The sequence below is a fragment of the Triturus cristatus genome, chromosome 10, assembly GCF_964204655.1.
Source record: "Triturus cristatus chromosome 10, aTriCri1.1, whole genome shotgun sequence".
Taxonomy (NCBI): Eukaryota; Metazoa; Chordata; class Amphibia; order Caudata; family Salamandridae; genus Triturus; species Triturus cristatus.
In genome coordinates, this window is record NC_140593.1 from 1,248,212,112 (window position 1) to 1,248,232,974 (window position 20,863).

The following is a 20,863-nucleotide window of genomic DNA, read 5'->3' on the forward strand; positions in this document are numbered from 1 at the left end:
TATTAGCTATTTTGATAAAGTCCTGGAATATTCTGGTGCAAATTAACAAATTCCCAAAACATTGTCTAAAAATGTCTTCAAAAGGTTGCGATGTAGTGCCTCAGTGCAATCCCAACGACTGCTGCTCTGAATGCGCCGCTATGACAAAAGAAATACCCAAATACCATCTTAATGAATCAGGCTCAGGGATAGGCAGAGAGACCTACTGTCGCAACCTTGCAAATGTAAATATGGGCGTGGCCTTGCAGGTTTCGATTGGTGGTTGATCTTGGAGTCGTCTAAAAGGTTTGGCGCGACTCAAACAGGATTTGAGGGGTGGGCATTGGTTAGGAGTTCGAACTGGGTTGGGCGTGTTTTCTTAGAAGGGGGTTTAAGTGGGCAATGAAAAGGGGAAGTATACCGAATATAAAGATGTAGGCGTTGTTTTATCCGGATGAGTATAGTTCTTAAATGTGATTGGCGTGACTTTAAACAAATGGGCGTGTCTCCAAAGTATGAGTGGTTGGGTCTGAGCAGGGGTGGGCGTGATTACTCGGCCAGTAAGTGTGACTTTAGAAGCAGGTGGGTGTGGTTGTATTCGCTGCATTCTAGAGGTGGGCGTGGCTCCTGACACGGAAGTGTGCAGGGTAGTTGAGTCCTGGGTCCGGATCCGGAACACTGAGGGTGGCTGCCGTGGTGATGTCCTGCTGGGTCCTCTGGTCAGGGGCGGTGCCAGGGGCCCAGGAGGGGCCCTGAAACCTGGAACTTAAGCGGGTGGGCCAGGAGCCGGTATGGAAGCAGCCATGACTGAGTACCTGGACTGTGCCTTGTTTAAATCAGCAGAGCTGAATAGTTGCACAGAGCTAGAAAACGCTGCTTAGTTACACAGTACTGGTTGTATGGACCGCATTGAACCATGCAGTGGCGAGGACGCGAGAACATTAGTTCAAAGTAGAGTACCCAGGAATCTCTTTATTAATTAACAAGGCTTTACTGCACTCTGCTGCCTTTATATACTCTGGTGTACTACTTGTACCGCACTTTGTAGCCAATAATGCTTCTCTGTCCAGCACAACGATAGTCTGCCATCTGTATCCCATGCTGCCCAGTGTACAGGGCCAAGTACGGTGCTAGTGGTGAACGAAATATATTATAATGCTACTTTACAGCACTGTATACACTGCTAGTTTTGTGCTGTACAACAGGGAGAACATGGATATCACTTTTTAAAATCAACATTGTTTCAGTGTTCAGTATCAAGCGCATCTACATCGCCGTAGCAATCTATACGGAATACATGGGAAGCACTTTACCTGATACTGCTGCACTTTACAACTCTGAATAAATGGCACTTATTTAACTGTAAGACTCTGCGATCAAGTGCAGCGCTGTATCACTAATACTGGTTCGCTGTACACGGAGCACAAATACACTTAGTTATGCTGGGCACTGATTTACTGCACAGCACGAAGGTCAGGAGCAGGTCTAACCCATAACGAAAAGTGTTCACCGTACAGTTATGAGTACGTACGTGGTATTTTATACCACAATAATTTACTGTGTAGACCGGAAGAAAGAACAACTCTACCTGCCACAGCTTTACAGTAGAGTTGTGTACATTGACAGGGCTTTGTATCCAAAATATCACTGTTTATAACTAAATACAGTAGCAGGGCGTCAAGCATCAGCACTGCTTCAACGCACAGTGCCTAATTCATGGTCAACACTGTATGTTATTTTACCGGATACTTGTATAGCATAATCTCTGCTAATTAATTGGTTTGCGGATTGATATTTTTTCTGAAGACACGTGCATGTAAGAATGTGATGTCATGTACCCATGAATTTACGCTATAAATGATACCCAGGATGCTACTGTTGAGCAGTCGAATCTACAGAGAGCAAATTATGATTATGGTTGCATACCGTGTTGACAAAAGAAGATGACTGAATGCGCACTCCAAGGCCAAACCAAAGTGGGCTGCACAATCATTTCAGTTGTTCGATGGACGAGAAACAACCTATAGTGTGCCCATTGAATAGCCGGCCTCTAAACATAGAGCTTCAAAACTTGTATCATTGGATTTGAGTGAGGTCTCCTTACCTATTTGTACTTAAGAGAGCGAGTTTTTGTCTTTTTTTTGTATATTTTCTATGTTCCTTGCCTTTTCCAGTTTGAAAATTCTTGAGCCCTGGGGCAAAATTTTTTTTAAACTGAACAAACTTTCATTCTCGAGGAATGCATTTTTTATTGTGAAGAAATAATAAAAGGCACGATTGTAACAGAAAAGGGAAGGATTATCCAAATATTAGCTTTTAATAAAAAAAAAAATAGTGAGATTGCCCACTTGATCCTGAAGATTGAAGAGAGAGACTATGATTTTTTTAGGTCTCGCCTGACCCAGCGCATGCGCTGGTCTGGCGAAACTTATTGAGAGGGCTCCAAAAAGTGCTACCAGGCCAGCCTAGAGCTACAGTGCATGTGCGCGGGCGCACGCGCCGCGCTTTACCGCGATTACTTTCACTTTCACGGCCGCTGTGATGTGTGATCGCGATCACTTTCACTTTCGCGGCCACACAGCCGCTTTGCATAGCCAATAGGTCTCGCTTTTGGGACCTTATAAGTATTTAGTTATGCAACTGTTGCATGGCTAAACACTTATAAGGTCCCAAAGGCGAGACCTATTGGCTATGCCAATGCTTGTTTTTTTTGTTTCTTTTGCTTTAAAAAAAAAAAAATCAAAGTCATAGGAGCCACTCCTTGGAATACATGTCTCTCTCTGCGGTAAACTGCCCGTTATTTCCCTCTGAGGCAAAAACGTCTTTTCCTCAGTCTTGGAGGGCCACAGCATGGGCACATCATGGAAGCCAGTAGGATAACTTGGAGGGTCCATGCACGTGCTATAGATTTCTAAGTTCACAGCGCATGTCACACGTTTTTGGTAAAGCTGATGCACACTTCAATCCCAGGTCGATAAATTGGGGAAAAAGGGGCTAGTGCTTACATTGAATCAAACGCTAATCCCAAATTCTTTACTTGAAAATTCACATAAACTTTATTTCCATCTCTGGTCCCTGCCAAAAAGGGAACTGGTTTGCAAGAAGTTAAGCACGCACTAGAAGTATGCAACATGCTGTGTCAACAATGTATGGTGGAAATGGAGCCTTCACCCTTGCATCCCCCAGCACAAGCAGGGGCATGTGCACCAATAAACTATAGAGGGGAGGGCTACTTTTGAAGGCTTGCCAGCCTGCTGCATCCCCCTCATGCAGGGCAGAACATGGGCAAGAAATTGTGGGGTGCAACATAATCCCCAAAGCACCATAAAGGTGTGAGACAAAAGGCGGGAAAGAGGGGGCTGCTTTATTGTGCTATTGAACCATCATTTACAAGCCAATTCATTTTTAATAACTGCCTTGGCAGCTCACTAATGCTGGTGAGTATTTTTTTCCCTACTCCTAAAAACTCATTTTCTCTACTTCCAAAAATAGCTGTGAGGAGTAAGAAGGAAATCTGAAGGAAGAGAAAAAAAATGGCCATCTCTGGGAGCTTTCTGATCACATGTGCCGCTAGCACAAAGCAAACCATCATTACTGAAAAGATGACATTTAAACTAACGTCCTCACAAAACACATAATAGAGTAAAACAGTAATCTCACACCTAAAACTGCAAACATAAACCTTACACCAATCTAAAATAATAGTGACCCCACACCTGTATCTGCAGTCATACTAATCTCACACCTATATCTGCAGTGATAATAATCTCACACCTATCCAAAAATAATGATAACATCACGCCTATAGCTGCAATGACAGTAATATCACACCTATAACTGCAATAATGGTGATCTCACTCCTGCATCTGCAGTGATTGTAATCTCACACCTATCTAAACATATAATAAGCACACACCTATATCTACAGGGATACTAAGCTCCCACCTGTATATGCACTAATAGTAATATCGTACCTACATCTGCAGTGATTGTAATATGCACTCACTGTCCTTATTCAAAAAAGAGTAAGTATTAACATTTTTTATGCATTAAATTAATGTGATAAAAACCATTAATAAAAGCCACTACCATGTGCAATACAAAACTCGCACTACTACAAATGCAATGCAATAGATTTCTCAATTACAACAAAATGAGCTATTGCCATTTTGCATTACAACATTTAATTAATGCTTCACAAAGGGAAAAATAAAAAACAAAAACACTTACAATGCCAGTTGCTCAAAATAATGTAATTGCGAGACCTATTGCATTGTAAATGCTTGTTACTTTAATGAGCACGACGCCTGGTTTAGGGACCCCGCTCTCACTTTATTTATTTATATTTAACATTCATGTTGAGTTGAGCCCGGCGTCCACTTCTGGGACACCGTGCTCTGTTGAATTTTTTTTTTTAACTTTCATTATAAGCGTGGTGCTTGCTTCAGGGACACCGCGCTCTGTTTGTTTTTTTTGTTGTTTTTTTTTACTTTAAAACTGAGCGCGGTGCCGCTTCAAGGACACCGCGCTCGGTTTCTTTTTTTTTTTACTTTAACATTGAGCGTGGCACCCGCTTCAAGGACGCTGCGCTCAGTGTTAAAGTAAAAAAATCAAAACAAATGCTGTTTCCTTGAAGGGGCACCGTGCTCAGTTTTAAACGTAATCATTTGCAATGCAATAGGTCTCACATTTACACGAGTTTAAGCTATTGGCCTTGTAAATGACAATGCCTTTTATTTATGTTTTAAAAAACAAAAATAACAGGCATTGTCATTTACAATTCCAATAGCTTAAACTTGCGTAAATGCGAGACCTATTGCATTGCAAATGCTTGTTTTTTTATATAATCAAGGTTTCCACTGGGAAAGCAGAGAGCTTTCAAGGCCAGCTTAGCACGTTTCTGGAGGTCAAGGTAGAGTTTGACTGCATGATTTTGCAATTGTTGCCTCTTGTTGGTGAATTTTTTTGAGAGCCTGAATAAGTGATATTACAGTAGTCCCCTAACTCATTACTGGGACTCTTGTTAATTCTGTCTGAGTGTTTGCAAGCCATGGAGCGAAGTGGCAATCACTGAAGTTAAAAGTGGATTGTCTTTGTAAGGAGAAGAGCAGGAAGTAAACTCCCCAAAAACAGTAGAGGAGTCGAGAACAAGCAAGGGATGTGCATAGCCAAAAGTGAAAGTGAAAATGGGAGATAGGAGCAGAGTGAACATTGGAAATAGCATGGGACTAGCATGACCGTCCAAGCATCAGCAGAATGAGGAAGACACATCCACCTTGCTATCTTAGCACTGCTGTCATTGGCTGAAATTTCACCCATTAGTTTACCTTTTACAAGTGTTCCTGTTTGGCAGAAGGGACTCTAAACCATTATTTATCAATTTAGAAGGGCATTTGTGGCATTCAATAATTTATTATGAAGATCTCGCACACTGTCTGAAACTTGATCTTGTGGTTAGCCAGGGCGCTGGGTGCACTGTATAGGGAGAGCCTTCTGACTTGGAACATGAAGTGTCAATTGATCGGCATAGGAGGCTTCCAGAGGGCTGACATGATTTGAATTTCAGAGAATGTCAACTAGACTTTGTTTTCTGAGCTGCCATTTTAGTCTGGGAACAGCCTCATGTCCTCAATGCTTTTTGAAGATTTTTAATGCCGGTAAAAACCTGGTGTACCAAATTTGGGAGCCATGCACTGAAAACATTTGATTGGTGTTTGATTGCTTGGGTTTTGATATAACATCAGCCGCCTCAGGTATTCTCGAACACCCGGATAGCTGTTTTTCCTCTGGTATATCTTCTTGCACCTTTTGGTCCTCTGTGTTGCACGTCAGCTTGGCTTCTCTATGCTCTGGTTTATGTTTTATGTCACATTTGGCCCCTTTGATGGGGAATGAAAGATATACTGTTTAACCTGAGCTGGTTTTCATATCGTAGGCTTAGAATTATATGACGACATTTGCAGAAATGTAACTGAAGCTTACGTTTACTCTTAGCACTCTGTTCCGTGCAAGGGTTCTTTGCATACTTAGCATGTCCTCTTCCCTGAAGAGCTAACCTTGTCTTTTCCTTTACATATAAATGACTTTAGGGTCCTCAGTTTTAACAGCAATTGGAACAAGCCAATGATTTGATGCTCGAGCTCTCACAAAAGCAAAAACAAGGCCTGCTGCAGGCCTGTACTGCTGCTGTCTCCTGAGGCGGAAGCCGGGAGTTTTACTTGTAATTTTGTTTTAACTTGTTCTGTTTTAAAACTCACCGTCACTCCTGTTGCACACCGGTATCCCCGCACACCGCACAGCTGATCGAAGAGCTGCCTCGGTGTTTGCCGCCATCCCGACAAGCCCTCGAGCCTGGCCACGCCCCCTGACGCTCGGCCACGCCCTCCACCACCCCTTTATCATGGGACGGTGTCTTTGGCCGCGCAGCGGACGCGCGCAGCCGGCGCGCCGCCGGCGCGCCAAAGGCAAGCCCGTCTGCGCCCGTCCGCGCACGGCCGGGCCCAGGGCCAGAACCCCTGCTGGATAAAGCTGCCCCGAAGGTAAGCTACTCTCGTCGGGACCTCCTAAGTCTCAGACCCCCCATTACCCCCTCCTGTGAGTATATTCACGACCTGAATGGTCCATTCATCAGCTGTACTCACTGCCATCCAGTCCAGCTTACTCTCCCTATTCGAGCCTCCAAGCTCTCAGCCCTCAAACTCGCTTCGCTGAATTGTCGCTCTCTCCCTAAACATGCGACGCTGATTAACCACCTCATAGAAGACCATGACATAGACGTCCTTTTCCTGACGGAAACGTGGCTCTCTTCCCACTCAGAATCAGATATGGTGCTAGCAACCCCACCGGGCTTCCTCATCCAGTCCCTACCTCGTCCCTTAGGTAGGGGTGGTGGTGTCGCCATTATTCATCGGGACCATTTCCTCTGCAATACTAATGACGCACATATTCCTGATTCTAAAAGCCTGCAGTTTACAATCAAGTTAGACCCGACTAACTCTCTCTCAGGGATCCTAGTGTACCGCCCCCCTGGTCATCCAGGTCCTTTTGCTAGTTCTCTCCTGGACTCAGTAACTACACAAGCCCACTCCATCACTAATTTTATGATAATAGGAGACCTGAACATTCATTTCGACGACCCCTCAGATCCAGGGGCTATCGACCTGATCACTGATCTGGCGGCCCTTGACATCCGCCTTCTAAACTCTGGAGCTACTCACACTAAGGGTCACTTACTGGACCCTGTGTTCACTAGTTCCCTCACTATGATAGCTAGTGAGTCCCTTCCTCTCCCTTGGACGGATCACTTTCTAGTCTCCTTCCAACTTCCGGGAACTTTTAGGAAACCTCATAAACCGCCCACTTATACCAGGGACAGGGCCTGGTCCAGGCTCCCCACTGAAGATTGGGCCAGGATCCTAAAGTCAACCACCCCTGCCTACGCAGAAGACCCAGATGTCGCCGACAGTAAATATAGAGAATGGATTACTACCTCCCTAGATCTCGTACTCGAATGGATTACTACCTCCCTAGATCTCGTACTCCCATTTAGGACTCGGGAGGACAAAAATGGGAAACCAGGCTCTGCCCCGTGGTATACACCGGAACTTCGCCTATTACGCAAAAACTGTAAGAGAGCCGAACGACTTTGGAGGAAAGACTGGCAGCATACCAGCAAGGAAGCCTACCAAAATTCAGTCAGATTATATAAAACTGCTATTAGGCGCTCCAAAGCTTCTCACTATGACACCCGGATAAAAGAATCCACTAATTCAGCCAGGGAATCTTTCCTAATTGTCAAAGAGCTTCTGAGAGTAACAACCACTCCGCCCTCCAATAGCCCCCCCGTGGACCGAAGTGACGAATTAGCCACCTATTTTAACGACAAAATTGCCCGTATCCTAGCATCCCTTCCTCCTTCATGTCCCTTTAGCTATACGGACAATGGTCCACCCCCCAACCAGTCTGGAAGCAGCTTACGCCCTCAACTTGCGACATTTAGACCAGTAACCTGTAACGAGGTAGAAGCAACCTTGACCAAAATGAAAAGCGGATCACCTTTGGACCCTGTACCCTTGAGATTCCTTAAAACTGTTACCCCCGCCATCATTCCCACGATCACGGAGCTTATTAATAGCTCACTTGCCCGGGGTTCGGTTCCCGCTAGCTGGAAGAGTGCAGTGGTGAAGGCACTCCTAAAAAAACCCCAGCTAGACCCAGCAGATATGGCCAACTATCGGCCAATCTCACTCCTCCCTGGTATCAGCAAGGTAGCCGAGAAACTGGTCAACGGACAATTGTCTCAGTTTCTCGAGGTAAATAACATCCTACGGCAATCCCAAACTGGGTTCCGCCCGGGCCACGGTACAGATACTGCCCTTCTCGCCGTCATCGAAGAGGCAAGGCGCATACTAGATTCAGGAGGGTCAGTGGCAGTGATCCTCCTGGATCTTAGTGCAGCCTTCGACACAGTCAACCATCGTGTCCTCCTCAATCGATTGACGGCTGCAGGGCTGACCGGGACAGCACTCAGATGGATAGAGTCCTTCCTTACTGGGCGCACGTTCCAGGTTTGGGACGGCAACCATCGCTCATCCACTCTTCCCCTCATGAGCGGGGTCCCTCAGGGATCTTCCCTGAGCCCAACGCTTTTTAATGCCTACATGGCCCCCCTTGAAGACGTGGTGATCCCATTCGGCATAAAAATAGTGAGCTACGCTGATGATACACAGCTGGTCGTCTCCCTATCCCAACTAGACGACCACCCAGACAAACTGGCAAACTGCCTTACGGAAATCCACGGATGGATGTGTGAGTCATCACTAAAACTAAATGGGTCAAAGACCGAAGTGATGCTCATGGGAAAGCAATGGGTGACCATCCCCCCAGCGGTCTGGCCTAACGTGTTCGGAGAAATTCCTACCCCGAAACATCAAATTAAGACCCTAGGTGTATGGTTAGAACCCGAGCTCTCCATGAAAACGCAAGCGGCCAAAACCACAGGAACCTGTTTTGGGCTTATGCGTACTACCCGCAGGATTCTCCCCCTACTCCCCCCCGCAGCCAGGAAACTACTGGTCCAAGGGCTCATACTATCACGTTTGGATTACAGTAACATGATCTACCTGGGAGCCCCTGAGGCCACCCTGGCGAAACTGCAGCGAACACAGAATGCAGCTGCCCGTCTACTCATGAACCTTCCCTCCAGAGTGTCAGCGAAACCTGCTATCAAGGCCCTGCACTGGCTCCCTGTGCGCCAAAGAGTGGAATTCAAAGCCATGTGCACGGCATTTAAACTGATCAATGGAAGTGGCCCTTCGATCCTCAGCGACCTGGTTACTCCATATAAAACCTCCAGATCCCTGAGGTCTGAGAGTGAGCACCTAGCCAACATCCCCAAATTTAAAAAGACTCGCACTGGAGGTCGACGCTTCTCAGTAAAAGCGTCCACTGGATGGAACGCCCTCCCACGCACCCTTAGACTGGAATCCAATTATCTAGTTTTTAGAAAAAAATTGAAAACACTCTTATTCCCTAAATAAGGCCTTTCCCCCCTTCTTTCCTCCCTCCCTTCTGGACAGCTAAGTTTATAGCGCGGGGATGCCCTTGGGTCACCAGGCGCTTTACAAATCGCTAAATAAATAAATAATAAAATAAATAAATAAATAAAAATGTAAAAAGGATTCTCTTGCGTAAACCGTGCATGAATGACCTAAAGAAATAAACGCGTGATGCCAGTGTAATTGTCAGATGTGAAATAGTTGTCCAACATTTCAATGGAAGTGAAAGGCTAGAACCAATAGAAAGAAGATGAAACTAAGACTCCTGTGGGTTGATCCAGGATTTGATTGAAAATATCTCAAGGAATTGACTGAATGTTCTAGAGGCAAAGAAGCCAATGGCTGAAGGGGGCTGAACCAAAGTCCTGTAACGTGTATTGAGTAAAATATATTTGCCATGAATGACTCAAGCACCATAGCACTTCAAACCTAAAAATGTGAGCTGGTGGCAATTCTTTTCGGGACTCACCGAAGATCAAACAAGCTCGACCAGAAAGACTCTTCCAGATCAATACCTCTCCCAACACCCTCGGGGCTTCCAGAGTCCGTGCAGTATCCGGAGATCAAGGACCAGTGCATCCTACCATTTTCACAAGCTGTTGACATGTGTGTCAAAGATTCACTTCTTTGTGTGAAATCTGATACAAGCTTGGCATTGCTGTGCAAAGTACCAAGTGTAGAACAGCTGGAATCAAGGAGTTTGAATAGTCTGGTGTGCCCAGTTCCAGGATGTAGGGGACCATAGGTTGACACTTTTTGCATATTTCTAAGTAGTTGTGCATGATAGCTCAGTACAGTTCTCGGACTGGGAGACTCATCAAGAGAGTTCTGTAAAAGAACTGGCAAAAGTTTAGGTCATGCTTAAAAGTTTTCTATATCCTCCATCTAGGATTCCTTCCAAGAACGTGGCAAGGGAGATTTTTCATGTGAACGGAGTAAAGGTTGACTTCCCTGACCAAGATTGGTGTTTTCCTCAGCACTATCCGTTGATACCAACAAGAAAGAATGCATATGTAATGGTCACCCAAGGGCCACCTTTGTACCTTTTGACTTTCCACCAGACGGCCACCTGTCCATGCTTATACCTATGACATGCCACCATGCTACCGCTTTTCTATGCTTATGCCTGTGACTTGCCACCAGGCTGCCACCTTTCTATGCTATGTGACTTTCCACCAGACGGCCACCTTTCTATGCTTATACATGTGACTTGCCACCAGACAACCACCTTTCTATGCTTATGCCTATGACTTGCCACCAGACGGCCACCTTTCTATGCTTATACCCGTGACTTGCCACTAGGCTGCCACCTTTCTAGGCTACATGACTTGCCACCAGATGTCCACCTTTCCATGCTTATACCTGTGACTTGCCACCAGACGGTCACCTTTCTATTCTACGTGACTTGTCACCAGACGACCACCTTTCTATGCTTATGCCTGTGACTTGCATGCAGAACCCACCATGTTGTGGGATTTTTAGCCTGGACTGCCACCAGAGCTTCTGCTTTTAACCAAGACTAATACATTTACTACGGTAGATAAGCTTGAAGCCCTGTGGAAATGAGGCTATGGGTATGACCAAAGCGGCTGACCCATTAATGACACCCCAGGTCCCCTACAACATATTGCTGGAAATCAGAACATAATCACTTGTAGGCCACAAGGAGTAATGCAGCACTTGTACTCTGCATATTTATTGTTATACAATATCATCTCTAATTCTTACATCCTTTTCAGATCCTGTAATTACTGTTCATTGTTAATTTACTGTGAACACCTACCTATGTCTGTCTCCCAGAAAAATCAATACACTAATCTGAGAAAGTGTTGCATCTTAAGATTCGATAATTTTACATATTGATACATGTGAGACGTTCATCTAGTCCTAACCAATTCCTAACAGTAATTACACCAAATGCCATGATAGGAAGTCTGTCTTGTAGCGTATTATCACTTGACCTTGGAGCCAGGAGAACATTTAGTTCTATACAAATGTAAAGAATAAAGTTTCATATTTGTTTGTACCACGGTCTTTAGATCTACTGGACCATGCTTGAGCTGTCTTGCTAAATGCCTCGAAAAGGTCTTACATGTTTAGTGGGTAACTATCGTTCACTCATGGTGGCCAGTGAAGAAATCCTCCATAGTTTAAAAGCACTACTGTTTTTTGAGGCTGGTGTATATAAATTTTCACCAAAATCAATGTTGTGCTGCTATTTTAGTACATCATTGCACACTGGGTGTGATCTTTTATAAATACGCTTGGTTTGTGGGGGGCCGGGAGTGTAGCTGGGATGTGCTTGTGTTCATTACTGTGAGAAATGTCTACAGTCCACATCCTCCAGGGGTGAGGAGATACTTTCCCACCTTCTTATGCCCCCAGTGTGGATTTTCTAATCTATGGAACCCGCATACATTTATCGTTTGTTCACATTGCATGAACGTGGCCCAACCAGATGTCTATCTCACACATGCTCTCATGCACACAGTCTAACCCTCCTCTCACACACAGTGCTTGGTTTACATGCTAACTTTAGGTTAAAACTTGAAAAATAGACAAAATATGGAAATCCAAGTGGTGCTAATGTTGAGTGGAAACCTTATTCTGTAAACATGGTCTTGTCTAATCCACCCCTTTCTCTCACAGATCACGAGCAGGTGGGTAGCATCTGGCTGGTGGAAATGCTACATAGATCCAATCTCCTTGCCATAGTGGGTGGTGGCGGCAGTCCCAAGTTCTCTGAGATCTCAGGTAATTCCATTATCACCTGAAGTCAAAGAAGCATCTTTCTACTCTGCTGTGCCTCTCTGCTTTGTTCTAGCTGCCAGTGACTCTCATCTTGCTGCTCTCTCATTCTCCGCTTCTCCTGTCTCTACTTTTAGCTACTCTGTGCTAGCTGCCTCTCCTCTTGCTGCTCACTCATTCTTCACTTATCCTGTCTGTGCCTCTCGCTGCTCTATGCTTGCAGCTTTTCCTCTAGTTGGTCTCTCATTCTTTACTTTTCCTGTCCCTGCCTCTTTCTGCTCTGTGCTTTCAGCCTCTCCTTTCGCTGCTCTCCGTCTTCTCATGCCTCTGCTTCTCACTGCTCTATGCTTGCAGCCTCTCCGCTGCTCTCTTATTCTTCACTTTTACGGTCGCTGCTTCTCGCTGCTCTGTGCTTGCGGCCTCTCCTTTTGTTGCTCTCTTATTCGTCGCTTCTCCTTTTTCCGATTCTCGCAGTTCCTGTGCTTGCAGCCACTCCTTTTGCTGCTTTCTCATTCTTTGATTCTCCTCTCTTTGCTTCTCTGTGCTTCGTGCTCGCGGCCTCTCCCTTTGCTGGTTTCTCATTCTTTGCTTCCCCTCTCTCTGCTTCTTGCTGCTCTGTGCTTGCAGTCACTCTTTTGTGCGGCTCTCTCATTCTTTGCTTCTCCTCTCTTTGCTTCTCTCTGCTCCGGGGCTTGCAGCCTCACCTTTTGCTGCTCTCTCATTCTTCGGGTCTCCCCTCTTTGCTTCTCCCTGCTTTGTGCTTGCAGCCTCTTCTTTTTCTATTGCCTCATTTTTTGCAGTCCCCTCTCTCTACTTCGTGCTTCTCTGTGCTTGCAGTCTTTCCTTTTTCTGCTCTCTTGTTCTTTTCTTCTCCGGTCTCTGCTTCTCCTTTCTCTGTGCTTGCAACTTCTCCTTATGCTGGTTTCCTATTCTTCGCTTCTCCTGTCTGTTTTTCACTGCTCTGTGCTTGCAGCCCCCATTTAGCTGGTTTCTCATTCTTCGCTTCTCCTGTCTGTTTCTCGCTGCTCTGTGCTTCACAGTCTCTCCCTTTGCTGGTTTCTCATTCTTTCACTTTTCCTGTCTTTGCTTCTCCCTGCTCTGCGCTTGCAACCTCTCCCCTTGTTGCTCTGCATTCTGTGCATCTCTTGTCTCATCTTCTCACTCTACTGCCACTCGGTGCTCTACCTCTCCCTGAATCCCCACTTTCTGCTTTTCCCACCTCTATTTCTTGTAACACAGCTTGTCACTGGTTTGCTTCTCTCTGATCTTCCTCTCACTGCTTTGCCTCTACTGCCTCTGCCTCTCTTTTCCTTGCTACTCAATGAACTCTTTCCCTGCTGTGTCCTCTTTCCTTGCTTTCCATTACTGCTCACCCTCTCACTCCACTCTTTATAATTGCACTGCCTTAATGTATTAATTCTCTTCCCACTGCACTTCTCTCAATACTCCTCACACTTGCTACAGTGTGTCCTTTTACATAGTCGGTCTCTTCAGTGCTTCTTACTGCTATTCAGTGTCAAGTCCTGGCACTCTAATTGCAGTGCCTGTCTCTGCTCTATCACTGCTCTGACTGTCAATGCACTGTCAGCTCACTGCATCGCCTTTCACGGTCAGTGTGAGAGTTTATCATCTTACTTACTGCACTGCTTCACTCAGCTCAGGTTCTCTGCGCGTTGCCTCTGGCTGCACTGCCTGTCACTGGACAACCTCTTGCTGCTCTGATGCCCAATGCCCCTCTTTTCACCAAGCTGCACTCTTTGTGCAGTCTCACTGCCATGCATCCAGTGTCTTCAGTGGTACGTGCCTTTGTGACGTGTAAAGGTCTGCTATGTCCAGTGAAAGGCCTGTCATTGTTGCCGCTAGGACACTCTGGGCCTGATGTAGATTTCGGCAGATGGGATATCTGTCTCCGTTGTGACTGAGTAACCCGTCAGCCAAGATCTAAATTGGGCCCTGTCTGTAGTTGAGGGCCGATGTGTGGTTGTTCACCCCTCTGCATGTTAGCAGGGCCCCCTGTGTGCATTGGAAGGCCCCTTAGTGGCCAGTGAAGGGTGTGTGTGTGCTTAGGGAGAGGGAGGGCTCCAGTGGGTGCACAGGAAGGCCCCTCAGTAGCCATTAAAGGGTGTTTGTGCTTAGGGAGATGGCCCCAGTATGTGCACATGAAGGTTCCTCAGTGGCCAGTGAAGGGTGTTTCAGTGAAGGGTGTTTGTTCTTAGGGAGAGGGAGGGCTCCAGTGGGTGCACATGAATGCCCCTCAGTAGCCATTAAAGGGTGTTTGTGCTTAGGGAGAGGGGGGGCTCCAGTGGGTGCACAGGAAGGCCCCTCAGTAGCCATTAAAGGGTGTTTGTGCTTAGGGAGAGGGCCCCAGTATGTGCACATGAAGGTTCCTCAGTGGCCAGTGAAGGGTGTGTGTTCTTAGGGAGAGGGAGGGCTCCAGTGTGTGCAAAGGAAGGCCCCACAGTTGCCAGTGAATGGGAGTTTGCGCTTTGGGAAAGGGCTTGTGTGTACAGTTGCAGAGCTTGCATGTGAGCCTCTCTGTGTGCCCTGGCTTGCCTGGACTCGTGTTTGGTTACAGATCTCCTGTGATGTGTGCAGCAGCAGGACCCCACGTGTGAAGCGGCAAGAACGTGTAGGTGCAGTGGCAGGTGTTCAGTGATGGGGTCTTGCTGTGTGCAGTAGCAAGAGCCACTGTGGAGTGATGGGTTTGCAGTGGCTCCTCTTTGTACAATACCAGGGATTTCTTGCATTCTGTGACCGGACCCAATGTTTGCATTTCTAGGGCCCTGGTGTTTGCGGCTCCAGGTCCCGCCTCTCACTGTGCAGTGTCAGGGCCTTGTTTGTGTAGTGGAAGGACCTCTGTATGCACACTTGCAGGGCTCCTTTTGGTACAGGCAGAGCCTCCCCGTGGGCAATGGCAGGTCCCTCTGTGTGTGAAGTGAGAGCCCTATTGTGATTGACCACAGCACTTCCTTTCTCTACAGTTCTCATCTGGGATGATGCTCGTGAGGGGAAAGAGGGGAAGGATAAACTGGTTCTGGAATTCACCTTCACCAAACCAGTGCTGGCCGTCCGGGTGAGACATGACAAGTGAGTATAACGAAGGCAACACACTGTAGGAGGGTGCAGAGACATCACGATTCAACAGGTTTGTGCTTAGATTCTGGATCTATATCACAAACACACACAGCAGTTTACCCCTTCTACTATTGTGGTCACAAACACACACAGCATAGAAGATTACCCCCTTGTACGAATGTGGTGGTGACAGAGCATCACTGGAGTTTATGCAAACCTTCTACCCCTCGATAATACACATCAGTGTGCATGCAAAGCAGCACCACCTTTCTACAATTTACCCATCTATATCTGATGTTCCCTTCTCCTGCCTAAAGTCATCTGTGCAGAGAGGCTGCTGTCCGCATTCTCCCCCACACTCCTACAACCCTCAAATATACAGAGAGACCACACAACCAAAAAGTATCAGAATACAGATGGACATGTACCTCAGGCAGAGAAACGTGTGTGCACAAATGTTTTATGCAGCTCATTGTTGGGTCTGTCATATCTCGCACTGATTGTAGATCACCGACTAGAGGCTGATACCAGAGACGGAATCACTTTACAGAATCTTAATTGAGACCCAAACAAAACGTTATGGTCTTATCTGCCTTGGGCACCAGGACAGTAGGCTTGCTCATCTGCTGGACTTTGTGGTGACTACAGTTGTGAATTTGCCTCCATTCAGCCTTTGAGGCTGCTGGGAGTGCCAGGTAACGCAGTGGTAAAGAGTAGTATTTTGCTAGATTAGAGGTGAGTGAGCCACTGAAAAGCTCAGACCAGAAGCATGGCTCTGCTCTGGGTCCTCTTGAAATCACAAACCAAAAACCAGCTGAACCTTTGTGGTTTCTGTTCCTCATCTATTCCCTCAATCACCTTTTTGGCTTGGACGTCTTCTTTTAACTTGATTCAACCTATAATACTTGCATGTATTTAGCACAACACATGGAAGTAGTTCCTCAAAGACTTAGCGGCAAATCCTTACCTTTTTGTTTTAAAATCGGATCAAGATGAGATGAGACATCCATCTAGCGGCTGAATTGAACAACCACGAAACCTGGGACCAGTCTCTGCTTCCCTGCTTGACTAAATTGTGTGATCCTAGGCAATTACCTTAGTTGTCCATGCCTCTTTTTTCTTTTTCCTAACATTTGAAAGCACCTTGATATCAGTTCAGGCTATATGCGGTACCAGAGCAACTCTTGTATATGTTTAAGTAGACTTTAATGGCGCTCCATCCATAATAACAGCGTAGGTCGCATTCAGTATATAGACGACCTCTTGTCTCTCTAATGACATTGACATCACGGCGATGGAAAGAGAAAGTGACTGTTTCTAAGTTTATGTTTAGAAACTATCACTTCTAATAAATGCCACTCAACACAGTGATGCAGTCCTAGTCTGTAAAGTGAAACTCTTCAGTGTGAAACAATACACCTTTTGAGCTTTGAAATGTCTTTATCGTATTTTCACATGCCGTTTGTTTCTCGATTTACAAGATGATGTTGATCAGTTCAAGTTAGGACTCTTAGAACCAAGCCAGGTCCTGGGCTCCGCCCTGGCTCAGCTCTCCCTTTGAATTTTCTAGCTTGCCCACCTTCATTTTGTTTTTTTTAAACGCCGGTGGCATGTTTCAGTTGTATGAAATTCTGGTTTACGCACCTTAAACGGGTGAAAACGTGCAAACTCTTTGGGGGGTTTTGTTTATTCTGTGGTCTGAAACACTGAAGGGGGCATAGATTGTGAAACATGTAAATACTGAATGCTGCACTAATGCTGTTTATAGGGTGTGCAGTGTGTGGGCAGACTAGTATCCAATGAAGAATGTGGGCATATGTGCAAAGTGCTTCTCGGGGAAAACCAGAGCCCTTCTTGCAATTGGCCAAAAATTCAAATATGGGATCCCATTTCCTCTCCCTGCTCATCCTGTGGATATGAATCCTGCTTTCTATTGCAGCCACATAGTTTGTTCCATTTATTGTCCCAACCACCCTGTTACTTCCAGTCAGTGCATCATCTTTCAAGTTCTACGTCCAGGGTCATAGCTTCAGAGGGGTTTTTGGGGTGTTGCACCTCCCTAATAAATGTATTTTCTGATCAATATTTGGGTACAGATGCTTTCAGTCAAGTATGTGGAGGTGTCTGGCGGATTTCACCAGAACATTTTAGATACACCCAGATAACACTGTTTTGAAAGTTCTCGAAAATGGTTATTTTACAAAATATTGTCTTTTCTCTCATTTAGTACTCATCTAGTCCCTTTCCGCTGCCGGTTAGGCCCCTCTTATTCACCAAGCTTGTTGTATAATTTATTTTAACATTATATGCCAGCGTGACTATTGGAAATTCTGAAGATCACCCCCTTCCAATCTTACTGACCAAGCTACGCCCCTGTCTGCGTCACTACGATCAGTTGTAGGACCCTCCAGCAATTTCTCATAGTATCTGGCCTGTTCTTCGATGTGCCTCTGCCAAGCATCGCTTTGACTCTCTTCTCACAGTGTCTATGTTAGCTTATTGATCCATGTTTTTCTTTCCTCAGGATAATAATTGTTCTACGAAACCGGATCTATGTCTATTCCTATCCAGATAATCCAATCAAGCTTTTTGAGTTTGATACACGGGATAATCCGAAAGGTAAGTACACTTATCTCAGCCGTCTAGCAGCAGAGGTTGCTTTGGGGGTCTCTCAGTCTGACCCATGGGGTCTTGTCACTTTGTCTTTGGGGCCTCCTAATGTGACACAGGGAGCAAGTCTGAGGGGTTTTGTTGGTTTGTCTTTGGGCTTCCTGATCTGTCTCTGATCTGATTCTCTGTCTATTCAGTCGCTTCACTCTTGTCTCTATGTTCCCATTGTTCTGTTACTGGAGTTTGGGTTATTTTCTGTTCTGATTGCACTGGCATCCATTTGATTTCTCTGTAGGTTGGAGGGGGCCGTTCACCTATTTGTCTATAAACATCTAATTAGTGCACCTTAATGGTCACACCAGTCGGTCTCTGAGGTGGTGTTTATCTATTCTGGGGTATTCACCCCCTGATTCTGTCACTTACTGAGCCTGTTACTGTTCTCGGTGTGGTCTGCACACCCTCAGATACTCTTTGTATCCCACTAGCCAAGTTCTGCAGTCCACCAGTCGCATACAGTGGACTCTTGCTCTGATCCGTGTAAACCTTCATTGAGAGAAAACTTTCATCCCCTAAACATTTGCCTGCTCAGTGTCAGCTAGTCTACAGACACTCGTCCACACTCTCTTCATGATTCTCTATGCCTAAAACTCCCTCAGCTGCACAACCTTACCTTCCCCACGTTCTCCCATCACTAATTGTTTTACCCTTTCAGGTACTCTTAGCATACCCATGGCTATTTACTGTGTGCTCAATGGGATATATTAAGGCCAAGCTTAGAACACAATCTCAGCCATGCTGTCTGCGCTCCACCCCACACAGTGCTCCAATCAGCGTGCTCACAAGTGCTCACCTCCCATCAGCAGATCCACACATGCTCTGCTACGTACTACCCCCTATGTAAGCCTGGTTACGTGCACTTCCCCTTCTGCCCCTTTATAAGCTGGACTGCACACGCTACCCCCTCTGCCCCTATATAAGCCGGGCCGCTACCGCTTCCCCCTCCGTCCCTATAAAAGCCGGGCTGTGCGGACTTCCCCCCCCCACCCCCCCCCCTTCCCCTATATAAGCCTGGCCGCGCGCCCTTCACCCCTATATAAGCTGGGCCATGCGTGTTTCCCCCGCCACTCGTACATAAGCCTAGCCACTCGTGTTCACCTATTCCCCCTGCTCCACAACACCAAGCTCATGTATGCTTCAGGGTACAGAAATAGAGCATTTTCTCATGAAAAGGAGGAAAGAGGATGCCTGTACATTAAAAGGCAGATGAGTTCACACTCCCAGACTTAAGGTTGGTTAGAAAAACTCAAAATGGATGCAAAGAGGCTTTTGTAGATCAATGCTTTGCTCACTGTGACTTGCTTTGCTAGTTGTTACCCATGCCACAGGCAATATTAGCAGCTCTCCATCCAGTCTGTGCCACGATCAGTGGACCAGTAAACCATCAGTCATTCTCAGCACACTTTCAGATATGTGTGTGCACCCCCTGCGCATATATGATTCACAGATAAGAAGCAGAGAACACTCTTATGTGGGGGTTTGGGAAAGGATGGGAGATGCTTCTGGATGGGAGGAAAATGGAGACACATTAAAGGTCTTGGGGGAGGTGAGAGAGACACAGAGAGATGGAAGATGCTTTGAAGGAACTGTGCGGGGAGTTTGTGCGGGGAGTTCACAAGGAGAAAAAAAACGTTGCATCTTCTCCCTGGTTGCTATGACCCTTGTTATGGGCAGCAGGAATTAACGCACACTGAAATGCTCGAAAGAGCTCTGCATTGATTGAGCCACAGTTCAAAGCCACAGCATCTGAGACCTAGGCCTACATTGTCTTCCCTGCCTGCTAATCATCATTGGTAAGTGAACAGAGTCAGTTCTGCAGTGACACAACTTGGGACATGGTCTATTACTAAAGGGCCCAGAGCGCCAATAAAACCTTTCATACTCATACATCGCACCTCGTTTATATTCTCAGCTTGTGGCTATCAGATATCTCCTGGGGGGCCTGTAATTTCTTCTGTCGCTCTTAAAACAGAGCTCTGTATAACTTGGTACTACACATGCAATGTTTGGGTATATACTATATCCCTGTGTTTATGTGCATTCTCTCCAGTTCCCTTTTCTATCGTGTGGAGGAGTAAAATTAATTCACTCCTCATATGTGACTCCAATTTTTCCAATCATATTCCTGTTCTTTTTCCTCTCCTAAACTCTTCCTTTTACATTGGATTTGATATTGGGAAGTGGAGTCAAGAGATGAATGCATGCCATTGCCCCTTGTGAGATGTGCTACCCTTGGAGCCCCGTACCTTCCATGCGAAGGTCACCCTCAGAAAACTTATGTCCACTTGTTTCCGATTAGCCCAGCTGTCAAAGTTAAGGGACAGAGCACCCATCTACCCGGAGCTCAGGGCCCCTTTGCGATCAGACCATCTCCAGCTAATCTGTTGCACCGTTGAGCCGCATATCCCGTCTGGGCATGGAGGTCTAATCTGCAGGATTGGACACTCTCTTGCAGACACAGTATGTCTGAATTTTTGCACTAAGAGGTTAAGCTAAGCTCTTTTTTGGTGTGATTTAGGGGGAGGCAACATTCAGTTCACTGTGATTTTCACAGGAAAGTAGAACCTGTGGTCAGCCTCTGTTTGACTGTGCTAAAACTCCTCCATCTCTGAGGTTGATCTGGACTTCTGCCTACTGCAGCGATCTCTTGAGAAGAGGCCAGCAAGGAAACAAGCAGCATATCTAACAGCAAGGCAGAGTAATGGGGGTCTGATTTGCCAAGTATTTGGTCCTATGTGAAACAGTGGATGCAGGATGAACCACACTCACCCGAGGGTAAGCTCCGATGAGTCCACTACCAGCAGAAGTCATGTTTGTCCTTGGACATGCACCAGACC

The 20,863-nt window shown here is 46.1% G+C and overlaps 1 protein-coding gene across 2 annotated transcripts in view; it reads left to right on the top strand.

Annotated features, from left to right (window-relative positions):
- Positions 1-20,863, top strand: part of WDR45 (WD repeat domain 45) — a 114,162-nt gene that overhangs the window by 32,181 nt on the left and 61,118 nt on the right. For both annotated transcript variants that reach the window (XM_085629927.1, XM_085629928.1), the window contains exons 3-5: positions 12,186-12,290; positions 15,266-15,371; positions 17,884-17,978. In XM_085629927.1, coding sequence (XP_085486053.1) covers positions 12,186-12,290; positions 15,266-15,371; positions 17,884-17,978 — 306 coding nt within the window. The remainder of the gene's footprint in view (positions 1-12,185; positions 12,291-15,265; positions 15,372-17,883; positions 17,979-20,863) is intronic.